Source organism: Lissotriton helveticus, chromosome 10, assembly GCF_964261635.1.
Source record: "Lissotriton helveticus chromosome 10, aLisHel1.1, whole genome shotgun sequence".
In the NCBI taxonomy this organism is placed as follows: domain Eukaryota; kingdom Metazoa; phylum Chordata; class Amphibia; order Caudata; family Salamandridae; genus Lissotriton; species Lissotriton helveticus.
This window is the reverse complement of record NC_136071.1, coordinates 820,902,097-820,928,995: the sequence shown is the minus strand read 5'-3', so window position 1 is coordinate 820,928,995 and position 26,899 is coordinate 820,902,097. Positions and strand designations below refer to the sequence as shown.

At 41.6% G+C, this 26,899-nt stretch overlaps 1 protein-coding gene across 3 annotated transcripts in view; it reads left to right on the top strand.

Annotated features, from left to right (window-relative positions):
• The window catches only part of APBB1IP (amyloid beta precursor protein binding family B member 1 interacting protein), an 812,218-nt gene extending 785,813 nt beyond the window's left edge, over positions 1 to 26,405 (top strand). For 2 of the 3 annotated variants that reach the window (XM_078663435.1, XM_078663436.1), the window contains exons 13-14: positions 7,788 to 7,879; positions 21,461 to 22,298. In XM_078663435.1, the coding sequence (XP_078519561.1) occupies positions 7,788 to 7,879; positions 21,461 to 22,168 (800 nt within the window). In that variant the 3' untranslated portion in view covers positions 22,169 to 22,298. Of the gene's footprint in view, positions 1 to 7,787; positions 7,880 to 21,460 lie in introns of all 3 variants that reach the window. The other variant, XM_078663434.1, reaches the window with a different exon arrangement.
• The last annotated feature ends 494 nt before the right edge of the window (positions 26,406 to 26,899 follow it).

Below are 26,899 nucleotides of genomic sequence, written 5' to 3'. Positions count from 1 at the left end.
TTGTTTGAGATGTCATCAGTGATGTCACTGAACATGTTATGAGTGATGTAATATGTGGGGTCAGAAGCAGTGCATTGCGGGGGATTAAGGCATAATTAGCTCTGGTAACTATAACTGCTTACTTTCTATGGTTTTGTACATGTGAAATCTGAGCCTAACTATAACATCCCTATAACCTTTGTTTTTTAAGTGAATATATATATACATATATATATTCACTTAAAAAACAAAATATATATATGCAAGTGTATATAAATGTGTTTACAATGTATATAATATATATATATATATTATATGTTGGCGGTCTCCAATAGGTAGTTATAGTTAGGACCTTATTTCCATAGGAAAAGCATTTTTTGTTTTGGCAATAACTTTGGCACTGTTTGACGAATCCTTGCGAAATTTTCAAAACTGGTTTGCCACTCACTTCAGCTGCTGTGTTAAAAGTTTGGGAGTGATCCGTCAAGCGTGGACCGAGAAACAAGGGGAGTCCAAAATTGCATTTTCCCCATGCAATTTCCCATAGGGTTTTGAGCACGACTAGAGCACGAACAGCACAATGGAATTACACCAAATTAGGAAGAAAGCCAGCTCTTGCTCAGAAAGCTTGCTTCTTTGTTATGTGGTGTAAATCTGTACAGTAGTTTTAGAGGTATTACCTGAAAAGCATTTTATAGTACACATTGTCTTTAAAATATAATGTAGCTTTCTTCACCTTATTTGCATCCAGTAGTTCCTGCCAGATTTTTAATTTTTTTTGTTTTTTGTATGCACACCATTCACTAGAATAATACGTGTTTTTCTTCAAATCTCTCTCTACATCCACACCCATTCGCACACTGATGCACGCACTGAGACACTCAGAGACTTACCAATGTAGACACTGACACACCCAGTCATACAGCAGTGCAGACACTGACAAAGCCAGCAAAACACTAATTTATCTAATAACAAACCCAGGCACTCACTGGCACACACACTGAGACACCCAGAGACTTATCAATGCAGACACTCACACACACGGGCATACAGCAATGTAGACACTGATACAACGAGGCAAACACTAATGAATCCAATAACACATCCAGCATACACTGGCGCACACATTGAAACACCCATAGACTTACCAGTGCAGACACTGACACTCGATGGTTTACAACAATGCAGACAAAACACACCATTCTAAACACTAATGGATCCAATAAGACACCCAGGCAGACACGTACACATACACTAACATCCAGACATACCAATGCAGACACTGACATATCCGGACATACAGCAATGCCGACACAGATGCACCCAGCCAAACTGTAATGCATCCAGTAACACACACTGACACACCCAAGCACACACTAATGCATCCAATGACACACCCAGGCAAGCATTGATGCACACACTGACATACCCACTCTTACACTGATAAAGTCACTGACACATTAAAAACCCAGCGTTAGCTCTTTGAGTAGATGGTGTTTCTAACAAGAACAGTTTTTTTCTAGAAGGGTTTTTAACTGTTTTTTTCCCTTTTTTTAACAAAAAGTGAACAGGGTAGTAAAAAGGGTAAGAATGGGGAAATGCAAAGAAGCAACTGGCTTCAGTCTTCAAAAACATTATGTAGTCACTTTAAGCTAAATAAAAACCTAACAGCAATGTGTCTTCACTGTATCCAAGAATGCTCCAACAATTAACATTTTTACTGTGCCATTTCGCGCAGTGAATAACCATGTCACTCAGATTCTTCACAGTCAGCTCGTATTCTAATGATTGCAGCGGATGGTGGTTCTCCTAAGGCTGCTGTAGAGGTCGACTGTTCTGCTGCACCTGCTTTCTCTAGCATCATCTGGTTGTAGACCCTTTCATGAATTTTTAGATGCTTCCAAATGGAACTTGTCCCATGTGAATACTTATTTCCAGTACCTCTGCATAACTGCTTGCCACAGATAGTGCCCTGCACATATTTTGCTATCACCTTCTTTTCCCCACAGGGTACAGTAAAGTACTTCCACACATCACTTATTTTTCTGCGAAGTGGTGTGTCTTCTTCCTCATCCTCAACAGGCTGTGGATGCACATCTTGGACGGACGATGTAGCTTCATCCTTTGTGTGAAATCAGAGCACTAATGCTTCTCAATCCTCCCTCTAGAGACTTAACCGGAGAAGCTTTTGAGTGTGGTTTTCCATTTGCAAGGGTGGGGTCTTAAATATGTTCAATCAGAGGACAAGGTCTGGGTGTTCTTGCAAGTGAATTCTGGAATCTGGTACGTAAAATTGCCGATGCGCGTAAGTTGCAAAACTGATAACTTTTTGGGAAAACAGATATACTCGTAAATATATTCACGCTGATGTAATTAATGAGAATTTAAGTGTGTACATATTCGCAGTAATCTATAAAATGTTCTGTGAATCTGCAGATCAGACCGATCATGTGATTGGGATTAAAAACCATTGAGTAGTACTCCGTCTATGTTTATGGACCTGCGAAGTTACCGCAGGACCCCCAATTTTTTTTTTAAATATAACAATTGTTTAATTACATTTAAAAATCTCCATATACTTTACATTAACTACATATGTGATTTTTTTTTTGTTTTAAACATATAATAAGTATTTGTATGAAAAAATGAATGTTAGCAGTACAAACAACACTAAGTTAAAAATCTAAATTAATTGTAATACATTTAGGATTAAATAAAAACCCACAAATTAACTAAAGAAACTAAACATTAGAAAGACATAATATTTTAGAAATGGAATTTAAAAAACCTTTAGAAGTCACTTAAAAAATCAAAGGTTACTGGGACGTTATAGTTAGGAAATAGTAATAAAAAAAAAAACTTTGAAATTAATTTCACTCGTACAAAACCATAGAAATTCAGCACTTATAATTAAGCTACCTATAACTTACGGCCTCGTATTATGACCTTAAATATTACATCACTCATGACATTAAATTGTAGATGGTAGTTATCGGCCTAAGCTTTGCCGTAGTTGTCTATGATGTGGCCCGCAATACATTGGTGAAAAACCACCCCTTCGTTAGTAGCTGTATTGTATATACATTACTCATTTTCCTGTTGTATTGGCATACATTCCGTTTTGTTTGTTTTTTGATGTGATTACTGAAATGGGTTGCCATATCGGTTTTTAATATGTGTGTGATTTGCAAAATCACAGTCTTTAAAAACACAAGGCACTATATAATGTGAGTTTAAAAACTCTTTTGGACACAGAAAGTGTTTTTGAGACTCTTTTCAAACTGCAAACAATACAGGGCATGAAATGGAGGTTCACTTCCTCTTAGCAGTATGGCATTGTTGGACTTTGCCCTTTCTGCAGGGTAATCCCCAAACTTTAACCTTCACCCTCCTGTTTTCTGAACAGTTGTGTAAGCTTTCATGAGTCTGCTCACTTTCCTAAAGTGCTTATGCTCTCTCCTTAAAACATGGTAGAATTATATCCAATTGTACTATTTAATTTACTTGTAAGTTCCTAGTAAAGTGGCACTACATGTGCCTAGAGCCTGTACATTAAATGCTACTAGTGGGCCTGCAGCACTGATTGTGCCACACACATAAGAAGCACTTTAAACATGCTTCAGGCCTGCCATTGCAGCCTGTGTGTGCAGTTTAAAAATGTCATTTCGACCTGGCAAAACAAACCTTTTGCCAGGCCCAAACCTTCCTTTTAGTACATATAAGTCACCCCTATGGTAGGTCCTGGACAACCTGGAGGGCAGGGTGCAATGTATTTAAAAAGTAGGACATGTTCTTTTAATTTTTACATGTCGTAGTAGTGAAAAACTCTTAAATGAATCTTCAATACTGTAAGGTCAACCTACCCCATAGGATAACATTGTAGTTACCTCATTACAGTTTGTAAGTTTAATTTCCAAATGGGAACAGGTTACCAGTTCAAGTTTGGCGGCTTTGGAATTGTAATGAAAAATCCTAACTCATTGTGAAGTTGGATTTTAAATTACAATTTGGAAAATGCAAGTTTTCCTGCCTTAGACATTGGGCCTGCAGCCTGTCTCTGGGTCACATGCCTGAGTGTAGTTGACAGTTGGGCATTGTGTATTCCTCCTAGACAGCCACACACAATCGGTGTGACTGGATATGTCATAACTGGCAGGATGGGTGGGAGGAGTTTGGCCCAGCCCCACTTACACTTGAATAGGCTGTGTCCTGTCTACACACAAAGGGAAGCATACCCCTTGTAGTTGGTATGGTGCCAGGGACAGGACACCTGTACACTTCAAAGGCCTGCTTCTAGAAGGATTTCCCCACTTCAAGGGCACAACTGGGTGTAAATACTGGACCTCAGACACCACCATTTCAGTACACTTCTGGACTTGTAAATACTCTGCCAGGAAGAAAGACTGCTGTGCTGCTGAAAGGGCTGCTGCTCTGAAGTAACTGTTGTCCAGCTGTGCTGACCTGCTACCCTCTTACCTGGGTGAGACGGACTGGACCAGCACCTCTAACTCGAAACCCCAGAGTGACTACAAGGGACAGTTGGATGGAGTCCTGATATGAGGCCTCAGGACACACAGGCTTCCAACAGCCTTACACCTGCACCTGGACTCTGCCATATGCGAGTCTGCCGATCCAAGTGGTCCCAACACAGTCCTGGATCCTTAGAAGGGGGCTTAATGATGCTCTGCCAGCCTTTGTGATCCAGTGGAACTGGCACATCTCTTAGGATCTGCGATGCAAACCAGAACAGAACTGACGCATCAACCCTGCTGCCTGGATTGGACCTGCATCGAATCGCAGTCCATTTGAACTGCCACTGTGCAATGTATCCTCGGTGCCAGCCCTTGCATCCCACATTGACGGCAGCCGCAACGACAATGTCGGACTCTCCTTTACAACCTCACAGCTCCTCAGAACTGATGCATTGCCTTGACTGCTCAATGCATCCTCACCACTGGTCTTTGCATCACAAGCCCTCGTTGACAGGATCCTCATGACAATGCAGGACCTCGCACCACACCCTTGCTGCATCTCAGTACCGGTGTATCTCTTCAGCTGTGCAACACATCTTCGACGCAAATCTTTGCAATGCACCACAAACCAGGATTTAAGGTACTTTGTTCAGCGGGCTTTACTGGCTCCCTGTATTTGCTCGCACTCTATTGCGGTCAGCCTGACTTTGTCCAAGTCCGGTGCAACCAAAAATACGAGTAGGAATAGGAATAGTTTTAATTTGCAAAGTTAATTGAAACCATTGTAATACAAGCTTTAAAATAAAACAATATGTCAGAACATTTTAAGTTACCTCTATGTACAAAGAGAAAAAAGAAATAATATATCACCACTCACAGTTTTTCCTTTTCATGAGATCTCATATTTTAAATAACAATAGATACATATAGATTATTTAGTAAAATTATCTAAAAAACAGTTAAGAACAGGTTTTGGCAAATTCTTTTCCTCTACCTTCCTGAATTTCACAAGATTACTGTTCTACTGAGGATCACGGAATACGAAAATTATCTAAAAGACAATTAAGAACACGTCTTAATATTTTCTTGACCACTGCCTTCCTGAGCTTCACAAGCCCGCAGATCAAGTGAGGTTAGTGAGATGCAAAGAATGTCTAAAAGGCAATTAGGAGTCAGCTTTTGGCATTTTTTTTCCACTGCCATCATGAACCTCACAAATCTACAGCTCAACTGAGGATCATGGGGTGCGAGGTAGGCAAGAACTGCCTGTCTTCGTGAACAAATTACTCGTTGGTTAAAATTGAATTTTAGCAGGTGCTTTCGTTCTTCCAGCAGTTTGTCACAGAAGCACAGCAAATGCGGCATATCCTCCGGCGCCGAACCACATAAACGACAGAGAGCCTTTTTCTTTAACCAGTGTGGGAGGTGCTGGATACAGGGTACCAGACCCAGCCAGAGTAGGCGCTATGGCAAATCACTGGTTCAACTGATGGGATTTTTGTTGTTTTCGTCTCGTCTTATTTATTACAGAAAGTTATATTTTTCTAACATGATGTGGGATCCTTTTTGTGTGTTGTTTTTCACATTATTACAGTTATTAGTGTTTGAAGTGTTGCACAAATACTTCACACATTGCCTCAAAGTTAAGCTTAACTGCTCTGTGCCAAACTACCCGAGGGTTATGCACAGGTTAATTTCGGGTTGGCGTGGGTCTCACCCAGACAAGGATTGTGATAGCTGCCTGACCAGGGCTCACACCTCAGTCAACCACCAACCCAATTTCTTACAGGCATGGAATATATCACTGTTTTTTTTGCCACTATTGTGGCCACGAACCATTGTTTAGTTACCAACTTAGAGTCGTAAGTGATTTATAAAATAAAAGTTCCCACAAGGCTTTGGAAAGAATAAGAAATCTGACCTTTTCCATGTTTAGTCACCATTCAACTAGAAGAAGCCACATTTTTGGCCAAAATTGAAGGACACAACATTTCAAGTCACCATCTGAGAGAGGCTAATAAAAAGAGGCACTTATTTTCAACTGAAATGCTCAAAGTCTTCTTGAATGTACTCTTGAGTGTTGCTCTGCTCCTGAAGATACATTTGAATTGGGGGGGCCGAGCCTACTGCCATGTTGTAAGGTTGCGGATGGTGCAAGCTCCTTTCGGAACATGATTCCCCAGCCCGCTACAGCCATCGCACTTGTGCTCCAAAGTCCTCCAAGGAGTCCCCTAGGGCTTGGGGACCCCAAAGGTGCCCTTGGATTTTTGTATTTCACAGATAGCAAGGGCCGTGCTGGAGGAGAAGAGCCTGTACTGCTCAGGCCGCGCTGCCCAGAAGACTCGCTGTCACTTCCCTCTGCCCCTGGAGTTTGTTTGATTTAATGAAATTCATATTTTATCTTTGGAATTAAAAACGAGAATGTAGTTCTCTCCATTACTTCAAACATCTTGTTTCCTGTTTGAAAGTGCAGAGACCAGTGGTTCTTAACCTGTGGTCCGGGGACCACTGGGGGTCTGCAAAGCCTACCCAGGGGGTCCGCGACTGCTTAGAAAATTAAATATTAGCAGATTAATAAACTGTATATAATGCAAAATGTTCAGGTGAAAACTGTAAAACATTCTGCAAGCGTGAAGGAATTTGAGCAATTAAGGTAGTATTCTCAAATTCTCAGATAGGAGCAGTGCAAGTGCTTCAGTTCAGACAGCATATATTATGGACAATGAGTGGCCTTAATTAAATTAAGTACAGCTCCAATCTTCCCATTAACATTCAGATTTATGTATATTTGTTTGTGAAATAAATATTTCATAATTTGTATATTTGTTTGATGAATGCTTATTTCTGTATTTTTCATGTAATGTTTTTTGGTTCAACTTATTGAAAATGCTTAGGCCGAGGTCACCGGTTTCCAGTAATAACTCCTTGGGGTTCCCAGATTCTAATAATGATTCAACGGGAGTATCTAGGTTCCAGTAATCATTAAGGTGGGGTCCACAGAAGGCATAAGGTTCAAAACCACTAGCATAGACTATATAAAGGTTTGCCAGGCAGAGGTGACTGACATCTGTACAGCCGGGAGGCCTGGGACAGCTATTTTAATTTCAGCTAGAGCCAAATCACACTGTCCAGTCACAACGCCTTTCTATCCGAAATTCTAATAAATACGATATATCCTGGTTTGAAACCAGATAAAAGCATGGATTATATTTCCGCTGAATAAAATGTGACTGAATAATGTAGCATATACAAATCTTGCAGAGTTGAATCACTTAACATTATGATTATTTTAACAGCGAATGTGAGTTTCATTCTCCCCTTATGCCTGTGTTTCAGGTGGGATTCAGCCGAACGGACAGATCCATCAGTCGGTGACGCCCATCAGCTCCGCTTTTTCAGAGGCCTGGAAACGAGCCGAGGAGACGAAGGTATGCAACGAACCAGCTGCGGCTTTGCGTTCTTCTTTCAAAAAAGGTCCAAACGTCATAAAATCTTGAAAAGCCTGAAGAAAACTCCCATTTGTTTGAAAACGCCACGAAAAGCATTGGCGGGGCTCTTTTTACTGAACCTTGATGTGCGCGAGCGTCTCCTTTCATCTACACACAGATCCCGCCTGCAGGGTGTTCCACTTGCTCCCCCTCCCTACATTCAAAATAGGGTGAAGTAAGGCAGGATGAATGTTCTAGTCAGGTTGCGTTATGAACCGGATTTAACAGTTTCAAAAAGGAACTGTGGAAACATAAATGTGCAAAAAGGGTTTCATGTATATATGTTCAGGTTAAATCTCATGGTTTACACCTTGTATTCAACATTTTCATTAATCGCCCTTGGTCATCTTAATAATAATTGTAAAAAACGCCAGATTTGAATGATTGAATCTACAGGAGTGATCAATTTCACCGATATTTGATGCACAACAGCAAAATGAGGAAACGACCAAGGGCCAGAAGTACGACGGATTTTTGCATGCGCAAATGGGTTTTAGATCCGTTTACGCATGCAAACAACCTAAGGGTCCATGTACTAACCGTATTTTGCGAGTCGCTAATTAAATAGTGACTCTCAAAATAGGATTAGCGACTCACTATTAGGAAGGGGTGTTCCAAGGGCGTCCCTACCTAATAGCGAATCTAAACCCTATCTAAGAATGCTTTGCAACCGCCATTGTGGTCGCAAAACACTTGCAGTTTACCACCCTCTTCAAGAGGGTGGTAAACCTTTCGCAAACCTTTGTGAATGGCTGCGCAAAGGACTGGGACCACTACCTGCCCTTAAAGATTTTTTAAATGCATCCCGTTTTTGCCAGTGGTCGTACATCTAGCCCTAAGTCTGTATGGCTGACCGAAATACAAGCAGATTAAGCGCTGTAATGGACAAATTTACGCCATGTTTCAGGCACAAACTTCTATTTTCTCCAAAAACCGAATAAGGGTTACTCCTTAATGTGTTGTGCAGGCGTTCACATAGCATAAAGAGACTTCCATTGATTTATTTGTCATAAATATGGCTTATGGACGCAGCACAAAATTGTGAGGTGCTGCGCAACCCTTAGTAAATTGTAATCAATCTGTGCAGCCCAAGAAATGAGGACCTAACTGTTTCTGATTCTCTCCATTTCCACTATCCCATAACCTGCACACCGCCTTGGGCAGATTGTACTACGAATATGGAGAATATGAATATCACAAGAATATTGCAGCACAAATATCGAAGATCAAAATAGCAAACAGTTTAGTGCATTTACAGGATGTATATATTTACTATTCCTATCTCCACATCTACGTGCCTTGAGGGTATGTATATATCGTCAAGGAACATAAATGTAGAGTTCGATATAGAAAATCTATACTTTCATACCTTTCGATATTTTGGGTTAGATATTTGTTCCTCAATATTTCTATCCCACGATATTCCACCTTCAGTATTCAGGGGGCACACCATAGTGAGTGTTGCCAATTGGGGTGTCTACAATCAGGCATGCAGTCAAAGCCAAATGACACAAGCTATGTTTATCACTCAATGTATGCGATAAATGTACTATGACCAGCAATACTTGGCAAGTGTTTTCACTTCTGGTGACAATTAAGTGCAGGGGTCTGGGAAACAGCCTATAAAGATTGCAGTTGTGTCCGCAGCTTTCAATGCCTGAAGCGGTATAAGGCCACTGGCCCAGGCCTCCTATCGTTGGAAATCTGATGGCTGAAAGGCAAACGCAAGAGAGACAGTTTTGATAATACTAATTCTTAAACTCCCTGTGAAACGACCCATGTCTGAGCTTTAGCAGCATCATTACCTTCCAACATTATCTGCGGATGCAGTGGAGTTAAAGCATATCATGTCAGCGGTGATGCTTGCTTCTAACGTCCCAATGCTGAAATGAAAATAGTTCTTCAGCACAGTAATTCCCTCTAAGGAAATGAAATCCTTGCTTTGTTTATGAGAGGCAGCGTAATATAATCTAAAGAAAATTGCCAAGATGCTTATTAGCAATCAGATATTAAACAAAGCATAATCCTCTCATTGATCTGCCCTCCATGCAGGAAGCGGGAGAATGATGGGATGGAGGTGGTGTGAGCCATGCTTCCTTGTCTGTGTTGCCAGTTCAGGGATTCCTATTTGTGCTGAGTGTCCAAGGGGTCACAGATTCCCACTTCGCCTGCTGGATTTTTATCTTGCATCTTTTTACCCTACTCTTTTAGTCTTATCTATGGAAGTTATGCCACTGTTTGATCCACTCCTCACTTCACACTTTAAGGGTCCTAATTATCAATGTGTTGTGCCCCCACGCAAGGGAGGCACAAGGGTGACACAACACTAAAGTAAGATTTATCAAGCTACGCAATGCCTCCTTGCGTGGCCCTGCATTCCTTGATAAATTGCTGCGTTGCGTAACTTGGTCCCAGGGAGGCATTCAATGGTTGGAGTGTGGGTGTTTTCATGCTTTCACCCCTGGATTTTGACACATTCCCAGATGTACCAACACTGGTAAATCTGGGATTGCGTCAAAATGATACGCCTGCCCTGGGCAGGTGCAACAAGGAGAAAAAGATCTTTATTTCTCCTCATTGTGTCCTCTTTCTATGCATCATGCAGCACACTTAGAAAGAGAAAAATTCCTCTAAGGATGGTTTTTGTGCAGGAAGGTGTGCCTTCCTGCTTCAAAATACATAGATGGATGCACAGGAAGGACCATGTAACACCTCTCCGACTCAAAGTAAATCAAGGCAGTGCTATACCCTAATTTTCATTACTTTTGGGTTCAAATCCCACGCAAAAGCACACAATTCTTGATTTGCATGGCTTAGTAAATCCCAACATGGACTTTGTGCCAGAGCAGCACCACAAAAGTGGTGCGACCCTAAGGTAAAACCTTAGTGAATCTGGCCCATAATAACTAAGCATACCTAAACCGTGCTTCTCCATGGTTCCTGGAGAGAAAGGACATCTGCGTTTCAAGTAGATCTTGAAATAATGTCTTGTAACTTTTCTTTGTGCTTGGATGTATTCAGGCTTACTAGTGCAACGTTATTGCTGGATATACTACATCTTCAGGATTGTCCTTCAAGTGAGATGAATTATAGAGCAGTGCCACTTCCTAGTTGTCAGCTCCCCTTACCAATGATGGACCTGTCATGCGCTCATATTTTGCATCTGTTTAATTTATCTGTGTATATGAGGCTCAGATTTACCTGCCAGTTTATAGCATGGGGGATAAAAGTGAGCCGTATTTTCTAAATCCCTGCTTATCAATTGCTTCATGGAGCCTGACTCCTATGCATAGTTGTTTTTACCTTCTTTTTAGGTCTGGCGTTTGCCAAAATCTTTTGATTATAATCATAAAAATATTTGTATATACTCTATATGATTATTTACAGGGACTTTCAGTTATCCCTCTTCATTCATTGGTTGTGGCATTCACGTTTTATTTCTGCCCTCCACAGCATATAGTCGACTTAAGCCATTAGCCTACAGGACTGTTAGGGACAGCATTCTGCTCTTGCCCAATGTACACATCCACACAGTAAATAGTACCCTTCAGTCTCAGGAACTGTTAGTGGAATGTGTGCTTTTACATGAAAAAATATATCTATTTGGGTTTTTACTGACTGCTTGTTTTACTTTAGTGAGGGATCGGCAGCTCCCCAATACCTCTTCCAGGCCGTTCATGTGTTACGTGTCTTCATACAAAAACACACAAAATAAGCATAGGCAAAGCAAAAGTTCCACAGCCAACACCACACCTATTGGCTTTGCCAATACTTGCTAAACTTTTGAGAGCTGCACAGGCAAAGTTGTGATTCTGCTTGCTCGCATATAGCCTACAATATTCCAAGCCATCAGTTTTACACGCCAATTTTACAGAATTTGATATACATTTTTTCCTGCTTCTAGCCTTGGAACCTAACAAATGAGATATCATTGGAATATGGGATATTTCCATTATACAACCTCAATTCAGGGGTATCGGATAATTAGTGTAATAAATTAAAAGAGAATATGGATCATAACGTAATATTTTGGATAGAACAGTGAGTCTTGTGGGCAGAGCTCGGTAGAATTTAGTTTGGTGTCAAGCGGTTTATTCCAGAAGGGGGATCAGGTCCAACATGGATTCAGTTAATAGAGTATGAAACAAGCCTGGTATGCAAGTCATGCTCATTTTGGTAATGGCTCATATGAAGTGCCATGCCAAGGAGCACACGCACTAGAAGACGTTTTTATTGTTTTAATAAAAATAATAATTGTAAATTACAGAGTTGCATGTTTAGCCATGCAGAATGGTCTTAGGCTTCTTAGTTTCAACGGAGAGTGGCTGCTTCTTACTTCCAAGAGTGTTCCAAACGCGTGCGACTGTATTGAGAAAGAACGACTTCTTTTAGTGCTATCCAGATGTCTCACAAATAAATTGAAGCACAAATCAAAGTTGGAATAAGCACTCAACTTCTACTGAAAGAAGTTCTGTCCAACCCATTACTCGAGCTGACATGAAATTCAACATTGAGGGCAGCCACATGGGCATCATGCTGACTTAATATTAACAAATGACCCATTACTGGTTTAAGAAACATTAATGCTTTAAGAAAAAATAAATGCATGGAGTCTGCAACATAAAAGATTGCCGAAGTAACAAGTTAAGCGACAGGGGATGTGTAGCAATGTATCTCGTCTCCCTCTCATACCCACCCTGGTGGACAGGGTCTCAATCCCCGTTGGTGCATGGTGATGACCTCTGAACCTCATAAGTCAGTGGTGTTTAATGCTCTACTCCTCATCATGTAAAGCAATCATTGGGTACCTTGGAATGACAAACGTATTTTCTCATAACTATTATATAAAATTGGCAATTCTGAACATATTTGCAATTCGAATACTGCAGTTGTGTTTCTAAGTCCCTTTAGAAAATGCAATCAAATGCATGATTGCCATCATACTTGTGGCAGCCATTCCCCCTAAAAGTGTAACAGTAGCCACACAGTGATCCCTCATCAAAGATGAGTTAAAAATACAACAGTGATGGTCCAGTACAGAGTGGCTAAGTGCCAATCTCTTTTCTTTCATTAAAAACACTACACAATTTTAAACATAATATTTGTCTCTGTTCACTAGAGTCTAAATAAATTTTCCTCTTGGCCACAGCCTGACCCCTTCCCCCAAACCTAGAGCAGTTCAGACCCCCTCGAGAAAAATAGTAACAGCGCATAGAGCTACCTTGCATCAGGTAGGCGTTACATGGGTGGAGCATGGCCTTTCCCATTTATATACCCATGTATTTTGACACAAACCCATTTTTACAATGATTTGTAAACATGGGTTTGCACCAAAATGGTGCACCTACCCAAGGCTGCAGGGACCTATCAAAGTATAGTTTTCGTATAGGAAGTTTTTCCTTGCTTCGTTGCGTGAAATCTTAGTAAATCTACCCGTTGGTGAGCCTGGCTCAAACCAGGGTTACGCAACCCATTAACCAAAATAATGTATTGTCTTCAGGACTGTGCGAATTTTCCTGGTTAGGGCATGTGCTGGAAAAAGCAGAGCTGTAATGCAAACCACCACTCTGTCACTCCACAGGAAACCTCACCACTGTTGAGGGCTGAGGTTGGATTGCAGGGTGCACAGGTATTGTGGAACCAGTCTGTGGTTCCTGCCTCAGTATCTTTGTGAGCTCACATTGGCTTCAAAACCGCACCAAGAACCCCAAGCATAGGAGAGTGTAGTTGTGATTTCACCCACTCATGGAGATACCCAGGAGTACCATGGGAACCTCTGTGCAGCCTTACAAATGGTACCATCAGGCAGTAACTGTGTATCACCACCCTGCAGCAAACAGCAAATTTCGTGATTGCGTTTTTGCCCATGCAGCGAGATAGTCATGGCTCCTAATAGGGCTGTGTGGACTGAGAGAAAGGGGGAATAATAATGGGACTAAAATCGCTTATTCATATTTGTATTTCGAATTACGTGTTGTAGCCTATGCTCTGGGCATGAACTTTGGTTAACACCCTCTACAGGGGGCATTAACCATTGTTAATTGCCTTTCAGTTAATGGGCATGAGCCAAAGAAGACGGGTCATAAATGAGAGGATGGGTAATTAACAGCTAGGAACACCTGATCTACTTGGACAATAAGGCTCTTGCTACTTTGCGGCTGGAAACTCTTTTTGGGTATCTGTTGCGCACTATAAATTTAAAAACGAACTAACTCGTCACCCTAAACTCACATGCAAAGAAACAGGCTACCGCTCACAGTCTGCTCTATGTGGCTGCATCACATTCTCATTGAGCAAACAACATTAATTAGTGCCCACATACTAAGCAATCCATACAGAGACCTAATAAAAGTTAGAAATTAATGGTATATAACATAACTAAGGCAAGGTGAGTTTAAACCTAAACAGCCATTTTCCTAAAGTTTTGTCGGTCACTTTTTTAACTCAGTCACTGAGGCTTCAGCAAAGGGCAGCTTATCACTTTGAACTGTTGAACCCATCTTCACCAAATTTTAAAAATGTGCTTGACCCACTCTCAATTCTTTTGTTATGTTTGGTAAACATTACTACGGTGAGGAAGGGGTACTGGTTGAGGTGCATGGTGACTAATAGGGCCTTTACTTAAAGCATTCCATAGGACTCAAATGAAGAGACATAACTGAAAAGGTGTCTAAGGGTACTTAACTAAATTTGTCAGGCTGCCAGAGACTACCACAATGCATTGCCTCTTTAAGTTATCAATCAATCAGGATTTATAAAGCGCAGCTAATCACCCGTGAGGGTATCCAGGCACTGAGGGCCTTGCTGCTTCAGGCGGGTTATATTGAACAGCCGGGTCTTGACTCCCTTACTGGATTCTAGAAGAGAGGATGAGCTCCAGGGGTGTTACAAGTGGAGCTCGTTCAAGGACATAGCAGTGAGGGAGGAGAAGGACAAACCTCTGCTGTTGCTTAGGGGGATGAGGGAGTTGTGAGCGAGGGAGAGGGAGGCGGAGTGCAGGTTTCTGGAGGATTGGTGAAAGTTTATGCAGTGATTGATGTATGCTGGTCCTTGATTGTGGAGGGCTTTGTAGGTGTGGATCAGCATCTTGAATAGCATCCTATTCAGTGTTTTTTACAAATATACAAAGACAGGGATGTTTTGCCAGTTGTTCCCACTAACCCTGGTCCACATATAGTCAAATTTCAAGTTCCAATCCTCGTATTTCATTGGTTAAAGTCTATTGGAAACATCTTAAAAACAACCAGGTTGAGCCTGTGGGTCTCACATCAATTAGGAAGAGAGAGTGCACTTTAAAGGGGTGTCTTTGCACCGTCTGCAGATCCTGCTTAGCTCCAACAGAGACTGGTAGACTTGTGTTTAAACATGGGCAGTTGCAACTTTCTGCAACCCGTGTTTATCGCATGTTTGCCAAATATTTATTGGTATATATATATAATAAGGGCTAGATCACAATGGACTGTGACAGCAGACTGTGTAACATTTTTAAGTCTCAAGAATTGCTGTTGAAAGATCTATTGTGGACAGTACCAATTCTTAAAGTGGGCTTTGTGTCAGCCTATTGCTTATCATTAGTTGGCTTACTAGTCAATCTCATTTGCTTCTTATTCAAAAACCTTACTTCCTCATCTTGCTTTCTGTTTGTCATTCCCTTGGAGCATAGCTTCTTTACCATCCTTTTGAATGGATTACTTGTATCCTTCCACTGCTTATATTCAGTGAAAATTCTTTTTGTTTTACTTTTAGCACTTCATCGAAGTGCATGTGTTTTTTTGCTCCCCCCCCCAGCTTGCTGCTTCCACCTTCACGCCTTTGCCTTACCGCCACTCTCTCCATGTTACTCTTAAACGCTCATCACATCCATTGTTTTAATCACCGATCAAACTTGGCTTTCTATATTAACCAACCCTTCCATTGCTCCCGACCCCTCCCTCCTCTACACCACCGCTTGTCAGCTGCACTTACTTGATATCCCATACCCCAATCCTCTACTGTCCCCAACTCCTTCTGGCCTGTTTTGTTTCTTTTCCTCATTTCATTTTATTTTACTTTTTAGAAGGGTCCAGCCACTTGCATTTTGCTACCAGGGCAGACGTCTCAGTCTGGATGACCAACAGCTGCCTGAAACTCAATGCCAAGAAGACAATAGCCCTCGTCCTTGGAACCACCCCTTCTGCATGGGACAACACCTGGTGGCTGACCGCCCTCAGAAGCCTACCTACCCCCTCAGACCACGCCTAAACCTCAGCATCGTACTCAACTCATCTCTCACCATGAACCAACAGGTCAACACCGTCACTTCCAGCTGCTTCAACACCCTCCGAATCCTTCGCAAGACCTTCAAATAGATCTCCCTGAGTCAAGGAAGACAGTCACCCACGCACTCATCACAAGCAGACCGAAGTACGGAAACCCACTCTACACCAGCATCAACAAGTCCATACTCCACAAACTCCAGACAATACAGAACACCACCGCCAGACCCGTCCTCGCATCACCCGGCATGAACACATCAGCCAACACCTACGAAGACTCCACTGGCTCCCGTGGAGAAAAGAGTCACCTTCAAAATCCTCACCCACGCCTACAAATGCCTACACAACATCGGACCCAAATACCTCAGTGACAGAATCAACTTCCACGTACTCAAAAGAAACCTCCGGTCTTCCAACCTCGCACTGGCCGAAACCCCGCACATCCACAGAGCCAGAGCAGGCGGACGATCATTCTCTCACATCGCAGCCAAGACCAGGAACGAGCTACCGGCAGAGGTCAGACGCGCCCCCTCCCTGAACACCTTCAGGAAGACTCTCAAGACCTGGCTCTTTGGCTAAACAGAACTGTGACCCCCCCGCACCTCCACCCCCCAGCGCCTTGAGACCTTCCCGGGTGAGTAGTGCACTTACAGTTCCCCTGATTGATTGATTGCTTGATGAAAAGGCGCTTCCTGGCACATTTTATTTATGTTTTTAAATTTACTGCTCCAAGATAGGCATTCACCGTCTTGAAGCAGTAAATTTACAAAATGGTCGGCTGCATCACGACATATGCCAATGCATCCATGTATGTATATATATATATATATATATATATATATATACACACATATATATATATATACACATATATATATATATACACATATACACATCATCACGTTTGGGCAGCTGTAACGCTGTAAGTGTGCATTCATGATGACGTATGTGCACATATTCATTGTCATATTTTTTTTTTGGGCTTATGCTGTTCAGCATTCGCAGAAACCATTTTTCGTTTTGCTGATGTTGAATAGCCAGTAGCTCTGCCTTGGCAAAGCTAAAAAGGTGAGACCTGTTTGGTTTTTCAGTGCAAAACTAGTTCTGGTCCAATCTTCCCTTTCCCCTGAGTACGACTACTGTCTGTCTAGGGAAGCAAAGTGCAGGAATCCCAGGGTGTGAGCTGCATTTTCCAGGGACAGGGTAGGCATCTTCTGAAGTCAGAAAGGGCAGGGTACAGCTTTCATGCTACCCTCTGAAGTGCAAATAGGGCAGAGGCAAGGCTCCTCCCCAGCCATCCTGTCAGAAGACCCTCACCTCCCCATACCTAGGTCCTTTGTCAACTGCCTGGAAGGAATATACATCACCCAAGAGAGACGTTCACAGTCATGTGACCCTGGACGCTGGCAGAAAGGCATATTCGGTTTAAGCTAAAAAGTGTCAACTTTCTAAAAGTGCAATTTCCTAAATAGTAATTTAAATTCCGAGTTTCCAATTAAAGAGGATTTTAAATTACAATCAAAATGAGCAGAAGTATTTTTCTAGCTGCTCCCATACTGAAGTTATCACTTGTGATAATGTAATTAATGTATTAAGACAAACCCATGGTAGTCTATGGAAGGCTAGCCTTACCACAGTGAAAAACAAGCATTTGCAATGCAAAACTTCTTTTTAAAATGGAGATCTATTGGCTTTGCAAATGGGAAAGGAATTTGGCGTCTGCCTGGCTTTATTTTGTTATTCATTGAGTTTTGTAGCAATGGTGGCACCCCACGCTTAAGAATTAGATGTTTAAAGCTAAAGTGCGGCGAGCCGCCATTCCTACAAAACTCAATAAATAGCGGCCACCGTATTTTTTTCTATTTATTTACTAGTGTAGCAATCTTTAATGAAGGCACACCTTAGGAATGAATTACTCAGATTTCGTACTATTTGAAAATGTTCTCAAAATCATCGGGATGCCTACCATAAAAGTATAACAGTGACGCGCACCGCTATTCTGCTAGTATACTGGTATTTATTTCCATTATCTATTTTTATAACGTTTTTACTGTGTTTGCTCCCACATTTGCATTACATGCAAAACTGTGCCTTTCTGGCGAACATGGTCATGTGTTTATACACAGAATGTGCACTAGTGCACAAAGTAACTAAGTGCAAAGAAACATGAATCCATTTTCAATGGCGAGTTAAACGTGCAAAAGTGATAACAAGCAGCAGCATGGCCAAGGCAACCAGCACAGCGCAGACCTCATTAGCTCCCGTGGTTCATTAATTACCTTGCAGTCTTAACCAGCACTACAATTAGTTAATTTCAGCATCACTTCCAAGCCACTGAATAGAGCTGCTCTGCTCCAGATCCTACACAAGCACACGAATACCTGTTTGTTCAGCTCATTGCACAAAGCCATCTGACACACACGATTAATGTGCTGCCAAAGTTCAGCAAGCCCCTCAGGCATTTTCAGGTGCAGAAACCCAACAAACAAGCAGCGACGATGGGAGGTGGGACATTGGAGAGATTAAGTGCACAATGGGAGGTGGGGTACTGGGAAGATTAAGTGACGGCAGCAATGACGGGAGGGAGGGAGGGGGTGCGAGTGAGGAGGCAACAGATACCCAGACATGGCCATCTCAAAAAAACAATTGGTGATGTCGGCTGGGATGGAACCAAGCGCACAAAGGCAGGACAGATGGATATTATTAACCAACCACAGTAAAGAAATTTAGAAAGGCAAAGCAACTAACCAACCAAATGCGCTGGGCGTGTTGAATGCCTATATCCTGGATACAGCTTGTCTCGAAGAGTCAGCGCAAGCGCTGCCTAGGCGAGACCTAACAACTTTGGGTTTTTTCACTGTGGGTACATGAAAAGAGGACATCTAAAACTTAAGTACAGGTGTCCTCCTTTTTAAATACCATGCACCCTGCCCAATGAGCCTTTAGGGTCGAGTTACAAGTATTACAAATTAAGGTTTATGCCTGACAAAAGATTTATTTTGCTGGGTCGAAATGGCATTTTTAAAATTGCACACCAGGCTGCTATCGTTAGCCTGAGGCATGTTTTACAGTGTGTGCTACTTTAGTGGGTGGCATAAGTGCTGCAGCTTACTAGTAGCCATTAATTTACGGGCAATAGGTACATGGAGTACCATACACTAGGGACTTATATGTAAATTAAATGTGCCAATCAAGTATATGGCAAGTTTACCATGTTTAAAGGGAAGTGTGCATGCACTTTAGCACTGTTTAGCAAGGGTAAAGTGCACAGGGTCCTTTGGCCAACAAAAACGGGTTCAGCCTCAGAAGGCAAACAGAAAGGGCACATTTCCAACGTAGATCTCAAAGAGATTAATGCACTTGGCAAAGATGACTCAATGAGCTAAATGCTCGCCACTGACATCTGCTGTAACCTGCAGATCATAGACTTGAATCCTGGGAACCAAATAAGCTAACTCCCGTGTGAAGCAATAAACTGAGTACCAGTACATTGGCTAATAGAATCCGTTTTATTTACAGATCTTTGAGAAAGAAAAACTGAGGTATAAGTACTATTCAAAAAAGCTATTATTATGCCACCTAAAACCACATGCAATGAGTTGCACATCTAAATAACTAATTGACAGAGTCACATTTAAACACTAACATCAAACTAGGAGTGGAGTTAACCAGAATACCCTAGATTTGTTATGTTTTGCCAGTCTCCAAATTCCACCCCTCTACAATTTTCACATGTCCCTTAAACGTCAATAGACAATGATACGTCTCAGAATATGAATGTAATACTGTTAAATATAGTTGAATATTGCACTTATAAGAGAAGTATTTTAACACTGTTCTCTAGGTATTTCAAGCAAAATATTCTTAAGTCTTTTCTGATTTGTTATGTCTTTTATTATTATTGATGCACTAATAGTTATAAGCTGACTCAGGATATGTGAGTATTGGTGTTATCAGCCGACATGTGCTTTCTGAAGTACATGAGTACTTAGACTAGCGTCACAAGTTTTGTCAGGTGCGCTCAATTCCTCACTACTGGTGAAATTATATATGACTTCTGCTCTGTGGAGGATTTCTTCTTTTCTGGCGAGATCCCGTTTGACTAAATTCGACAGGCAGTTCCAGTTTACAACAATCTTTTAAATATATCATTGAACATTTGTAAAACTGTACTACTAAAATTGTAGGCATATGCCATCCCTAGATGAGAAAATGGCTTGCCTTTGGTAACGATCATTCTGCTGGATGTTATGCCTACCTGCAGATTCCTCACCTGTTGACTCTCCTCCTGGCCCCATGCTGGATGCGGACAATTTGCAATAGCTCTCTCACACAGACTTGTGGCACCATGGCTCAGACTCAGACACCTCCTCCGGGAACAGACCCCCTCTGGGGTCAATAACGATGCCAGATAGACACTGTCTGAACTGAGTTGAAGTTAAGAGCTCTAGGGAGGACAAAGAGGGCAAATCTGAGAAAATACCTTGGGTGCTGGATCCCTGAAGAGACTTGGACTGATGTCTCCCTCTCTGCCATCCGTGGTCAAAGGGAGGTTACACTGGTCATCTACCTGAGGCTATAACAAATGCCCAAACCACACAGGTCGTAGGATGGCCCAGACTCATCAGGGTGAAGATACCAGAGTGGCAAGACACCAAGAGATGCTGGAGTAGCTAAAAAACAGAACCTATAATACTGCAAAATCTTTGGATATATCAGAGCAGAGTACATCGTGTCTGCTTCAAAGGGAACTGGCAGTAGAGCACTGGTTGGCGTCATATATAGCTCCCTGAAGTCTTATCCAAGAAGTGTCAGTATAAATTTGGAGCCATGGCACCAACTGTTGGCATAAGAGAGCTATTGCAAACTTTCAAGATCCAATCTGGTGCCTCGAGTAGATGTTTAAGGTGTGGAATCTGCAGGTAGAAGAATCCTTTAGAAATATGCTAACATGTAACATTAGGAAGAAAAACAGCAAACAAGGCAAGAACGCTCACATTTTGAGCTAGACAGTTTGCCATTTTGAACACACTTAAAATGTATATGCCTTTTGTTTTTTTGCCCATCTGTGCATTTACAAATTGAAAGTGGTTTGCTTAATAACATCCTCGGTGACGATGAAGGAACATTACACTTCCAGCATCTGAAAGCCCTGGTGAATGTGAAGTATTTATAGCACTGAAGTAGTACTATAACTAATTTTAATGTGGGCACTGTATAATAATTTCAATCATACCAATATTTTTCTTTCCTCTTTTTCTTGCAGGAATCAAAGAAAATGGACATGAACCAAGACAGCATAAACAAGACAGCAAACACTCTGCCAAGAATGAAGACCACAGGCGTGCCATCATCGAAAGTACCTCCTCCCACCCCCATACGAAGGTCCTCATTTTATCAGGCTCCTTCTACTCCACCAGTACCAGTGAAACCTAAATATATGAGCTCTGGGATTTCATCTGAAACTGTTACTTTCCCACCTCCTCCTCCCCTACTGCCACCAGCACCAAGTGCTCTGCCACCCCCTCCATTATTTGAGCATGATTTGCCACCTCCTCCATCTGATTTTTTTGACCCTCCACCCGATTTTCTCCCCCCTCCTCCTCCTTCTCTAACATGTCAGGGTGGATTTCCTCCACCGCCACCTCCTCCTCCTCCCCCCGCCTTTACTGGAGTTCCCTTACCACCACCTGCCTTTACTTCCGGGGCACCTCCAGCACCCCCCCCTCCTCCTCCTAAGATCTTTGGGAACGGAAATGCCCCTCCTCCACCTTCCGCCATGCTCAGTAACCGTACTCAGCCGTCGATAAAAAAACCTTTGCCAGCTCCCCCAAAGAGGCAAGGGAATACTGGACTAACACCTGGCGAATCAAGGCCTGCGGGGCGTGCTCCAGGTGGAGGTGGAGCAGGAGAGCCAGATTTTATGTCTGACTTAATGAAAGCTTTACAGAAGAAGAGGGCCAATATATCTTGAGGAATGCTGCTACTGTATACAGTGTTTCACATTAGGTACCATGTGAAACTGTAGAGCGGTAGTCTTCGTCAACCTCCTTCATTGGGAAAGAACATTGTGGGTCCTCATCAACTCAGTGATACCTTACTTTAAAGTTAACATGTTGATAAAAGTACTGCCGCATTATCCTAGTTGTCCCTACAGTAACACTATTGTACCCTCCGCTCCTGCAGTTTAATTTTCCGGAGGTTGGAATGAAAAAGAGATAAACACTGTATATAGTCGCCACAATCAGTACCCTCCTACTTTTTAAATGTTTAACTCATTTGTAAATTTTTGTGCTAAAGAAGTTGGAAAAATAACATTTTAAAAGTTCAGGATCTGGTGTGCTATCCGGCACTTTGCTACCTGGAATGGCGTAATAATGGGCACCTACCCAACTTGTGTTGCAATTCAACACTTTCGTCCTACATACAAACAAGGATTGCCGTCCAGAGTTACTATCTGGAAGACTTTCTGATAACTGGACATTTGATTCAAATAACTGGCTCATTTGACTAAGCTCCATGTTAGCTTAACCTCCAATTCATTCTACATGGACGCTGCATAAAAGAATCTTTACTAAGCTTAGATTATGTGGGCGACATGGTCAATTTTATTTATCGTGTATCAACATAGCTTGGAAGCCTTTTTATTTTAAAGCAATAGTTGAAAGATAGTGGCATGATGACCACACATTCATTTTTCAACAGACTGAAATGGCATGGCGGACAATTTGTCAGTGTTACAATGTAAGAACATAGATAGGAATTTAAGGCTCCAGAGGTATTGATATGTGTGTATATAGGACTTTAAAGCTACTAAGGTATTGGTGTGTGTGTGTGTATATATACTTGGGCTAAAATGACTTATGTCCGGCTAATTTTAATATGTATCTTAAAAATATTTGTAATGAAATGTAGATGAAGCACAAGTATTGATTGGCCTTTCATGTTCTGTATGCAGATTTCTTGCACTTCCTGGCAATAGCTCCCCCAAAGGAAGGTTGATTGGAACATTTCGAACTGACCCACCTTACAATCGTCATAATCTTAAGAGGTACAAGAGGGAGACCCATCCCAGACCTTCTTGTTTTTATTTCCATTACTGGATCTCTCAACCCCTGCCCCTAGCTAGGTCTGGCTGCAGAAAAATCTAGCTTGCCTTCCGACGTTGTATTTCTAACCACTAAAAAAGTACATGTAGGATTACTGTCTCACCACAACATGCCACTCAATCATCACATAATCCAGTGATTTACTGTCATACATGCATTCTGTATATAAAGCAATCCCTTTTTGATATTATTTTTATCTCCAGGAGACTTTTTGAATCGTTTTTGAGAGGACTCGAGTTTGAGTCTGATCTAATGATGGTGGCTTTATTAGTTTATTTATTTGCAGATTGGGATAGCTTGGTCTCAAGATGCCAGGTCTCACGATTCTTCGGTCAGCCATCTTGGGAACATGCCATTTAATATGCAGTGCCACAATGTAATTTCTTTTAAACGTGTACTACTGTTATACCATCATTTTGGGACACATGCAGTACTGAGTGTGGCCAGTGGTTCTCTTTCTGATACTGCCCCTGTGCTGCTCACTCATTCTCTGTCCCATGGCTCCCTGTCATCCTGTCTCTGGGCCACCACTGATGTTCAGAATACCCAGTGGCCCATTTTCATCTTGCCAATTGGCAGTGCTAGCCTTCAGCACACCCAGAAGCTCCTTTTCATCCTGCTGCTGAGCAGCTGCTAACAAGGAAAGGCAAAGTCTATGGGTCTGGTTTATAGTTTAAAATCCAAACCAGACTTGTTGACTCTGCCAAGGCTTGCTAACTTTAGCAAGAAGGATAAATCTAAGGAATTGGACAATGAAGTGTAATTTAGACATCAGCATCTCATCTCTTCCTTGTCCCATTCCTTATCTCTAAACAAGAAAGTCGTACAAAGGCAGCATCTGTGATATCCTCCAATGCCCTATCCATGGCTTCTTTCTTTTTTGGGTGGCCAGCTTTTCTCAATTCCTCTAAAGTTTTGTAAATGGAGGCAGAATTCATTTGAGAGTTAAAGATTGGCAAGAGCATTTATAAAACACTGTTTTGGATGTTTGTCAATCTCCGTGAAACCAGATTTTGCTGACAGGATGTCTTGTGAGTTATACTGGGCCTAGAGGGATGAAAGTGAAAAAAGGTCTTGATTTATGGAAAATGGTTTAATAATTGAAAGGTAAGAAGCAGGCTGCAACTCAGGTCCATTAGAAGAATTTGAAACAAGAGACTAAGCACTGTTTAAGTTCATAATTCTAAGAGTTCTAAGATTATCATAGCATTACCAATATAAGTTCTGGCTTTGGAATTAGAAATAGTAGGCACTGGCGGACTGTCAGAATTACAAATTCCATATAAAATTCTAAACCAAAATTAATTGCAGTGCACCTCCAATTTATTCAACAAAAATGGTTTTAAATAGTCTTCACAAGTCTACTAAGGAAACCATAAGCAAGATCTTAAACACTTCTGACATCTGAAATGAACGATAGCCCATCATGGTACCCCATGTCACTCATAAATCTGGCAGTTTTCCAAGAAATTAAATGCAGATAGGAAATAAGTCAGTCCATCTTAAACTCTGACAACAGCAAAGGAGCAACAGGTGAGTGTAGAATTGAGTAGGGGGAATAGCTCTATTGGGCTCTAAGTCAGTTTTTACTCTTGAAAGAGATCCAGTTACAGCTAAAACAGTTACCGCGGTACAGCTGAGTGACACCCTGATATAGGAAAAGACCCTATATTTGTTGGCTCCTGTAGCTGATTTATCACTGTTACTGGGCAACTGCTTAAGGAAAGAAATAACAGTCATGATTAAGCTGAAGTGCAGTTTGGGGATCTTTCCACTTCCCTTTTCTTTAGCCAGTCTCCTGGAAATCAGATCTATCAGACCATTCATCCATCTATCAAATTTCATTGGGGTCTTATTTTCCAGTTCACACAAAAGTGTTATCCCTTACATTTCACAGACATCCTTCACTCAGAGGCCATGTACAGCCACTTAGCCTCCAGCTTCTATGCTTTGTCAGACCCATGATCCAAGTCTGAATGGTGAGACTTTGAACTCTCCTTTTTATCCCTTCAGTCAGCTTCAGTAAAGTGCTGTCAATCATGCCCTCTGCAGATGATTTTCCACTGATGCACAGATCCAAAACATTCGTCACAGTATTTGAGTCAGCTCACGAAGGAGACCTACAAAATCACTCTCTCCTCCAGCTTTTCCGTTTGAGTGTACAATTACAACTAAATCCAGGTAATTATCCTTCCAAATAACAAATGATCAATCAGTTTGCAGGATCTGCTCCCTTTGTACAGGCTCTTTAAAGCCCCTTCCAGTATTCCACTTCCAGCTCTGCTACCTGAAGTTGCAGAACAGTGAGCATGCTTGACCTGTCTCCATTGACGCTTCCAGACTCCATAGAGACACTTCTCTCTTCTCCAGATGTCTGCCTGAACTCAGAGAGAGAATCACCTGGGCACCACATACAACACATACCTGGGGCCTACCAAGGGGTTTATCTATGAGGATTTTATTAGATACATGTAGCCAACAATTCTTCAGCATGCTCTTCAAAGAAAGATAGCGAGATCCCTGCAGGACTAGTCACCTTCCCATAAATTTGACACCCTTTCCTGCCAACAAGGTCCTAGCGGCAAACTGTGATCAGAGAGAAAAAGTTCTGTGATGTGTTGACATCTTAACGGGTAGGAGGAACCATGGGAAGAGAGGGAGAAGGAGTATTGAGGGGAAAAGATAATAGGTGATGAACATTTGGCCTATCTGAGAATAGGGCATACTGCAGAGTTAAGGAATGCGACGAAAAGAAAGGGATGAAGAGGTCTTTTGTTTTCTTTCTTTGAACAATTTTCTGTAAAAAATGCATATATTCAGAATTTCATGTTGCAATGTGTGCATCACTGCCATGTCGTAACGAATTGCTATGCAAAGGTTCATTCTATAAAAAGAGTTGTACATCCATTACAATTTGAACATTAAAGTGTTAAAATCAACTGGAAGTAACAGATGTAAGGATATTTGCCAATCAGAAGTGAGAGATTCTAAATGCTGTTGTTATTAAATTCTGCAACGTGTGGATTTTTTTCATTACATTATTACTATGCAGTCAGGCAAAATTCCAATGTTTGTTTAGAAGTTCTTCGGCTATGAACATTTTTTAAAAATAAATATGATGGTGTTTAGAACTAAAATGATAGAGTTTTGTGTTTGTTTTCGAACTCTCTGCACTGGAAGAAAGTCATAAAAGATCACGCTAGTCAATAAATCCAGACTATTCAACTTGCACCATAGTACAGGTAACCTGCAAATGAACTTTCATGGGTCATTTCGAAGTTTCTTTTTTTAAAGTTTGTGTTGTTGGGAAATTATGTGATTGAATGAGCTGTTGGGATGAAGACAAACACGTCTGACTTGGGCATCCCATAGCCTCCTTCCTTCTACACATTGACTGAATTTGAGTGATAAAGAAATCAGCATCTTAATCAAAATCGCAAAGTATCTTATGATGAAACAATGCTGACATTGAACAGTCCCCCCTTGGTGTTCATGCTGCAGTTCTGCACTAATCATGCAATTTGTAGTGGCACGTGTGGAACGTTTGGACGTTGGATGTGACTGGTGGGACTCTCTGTTTGGCCTTTCTCACCATG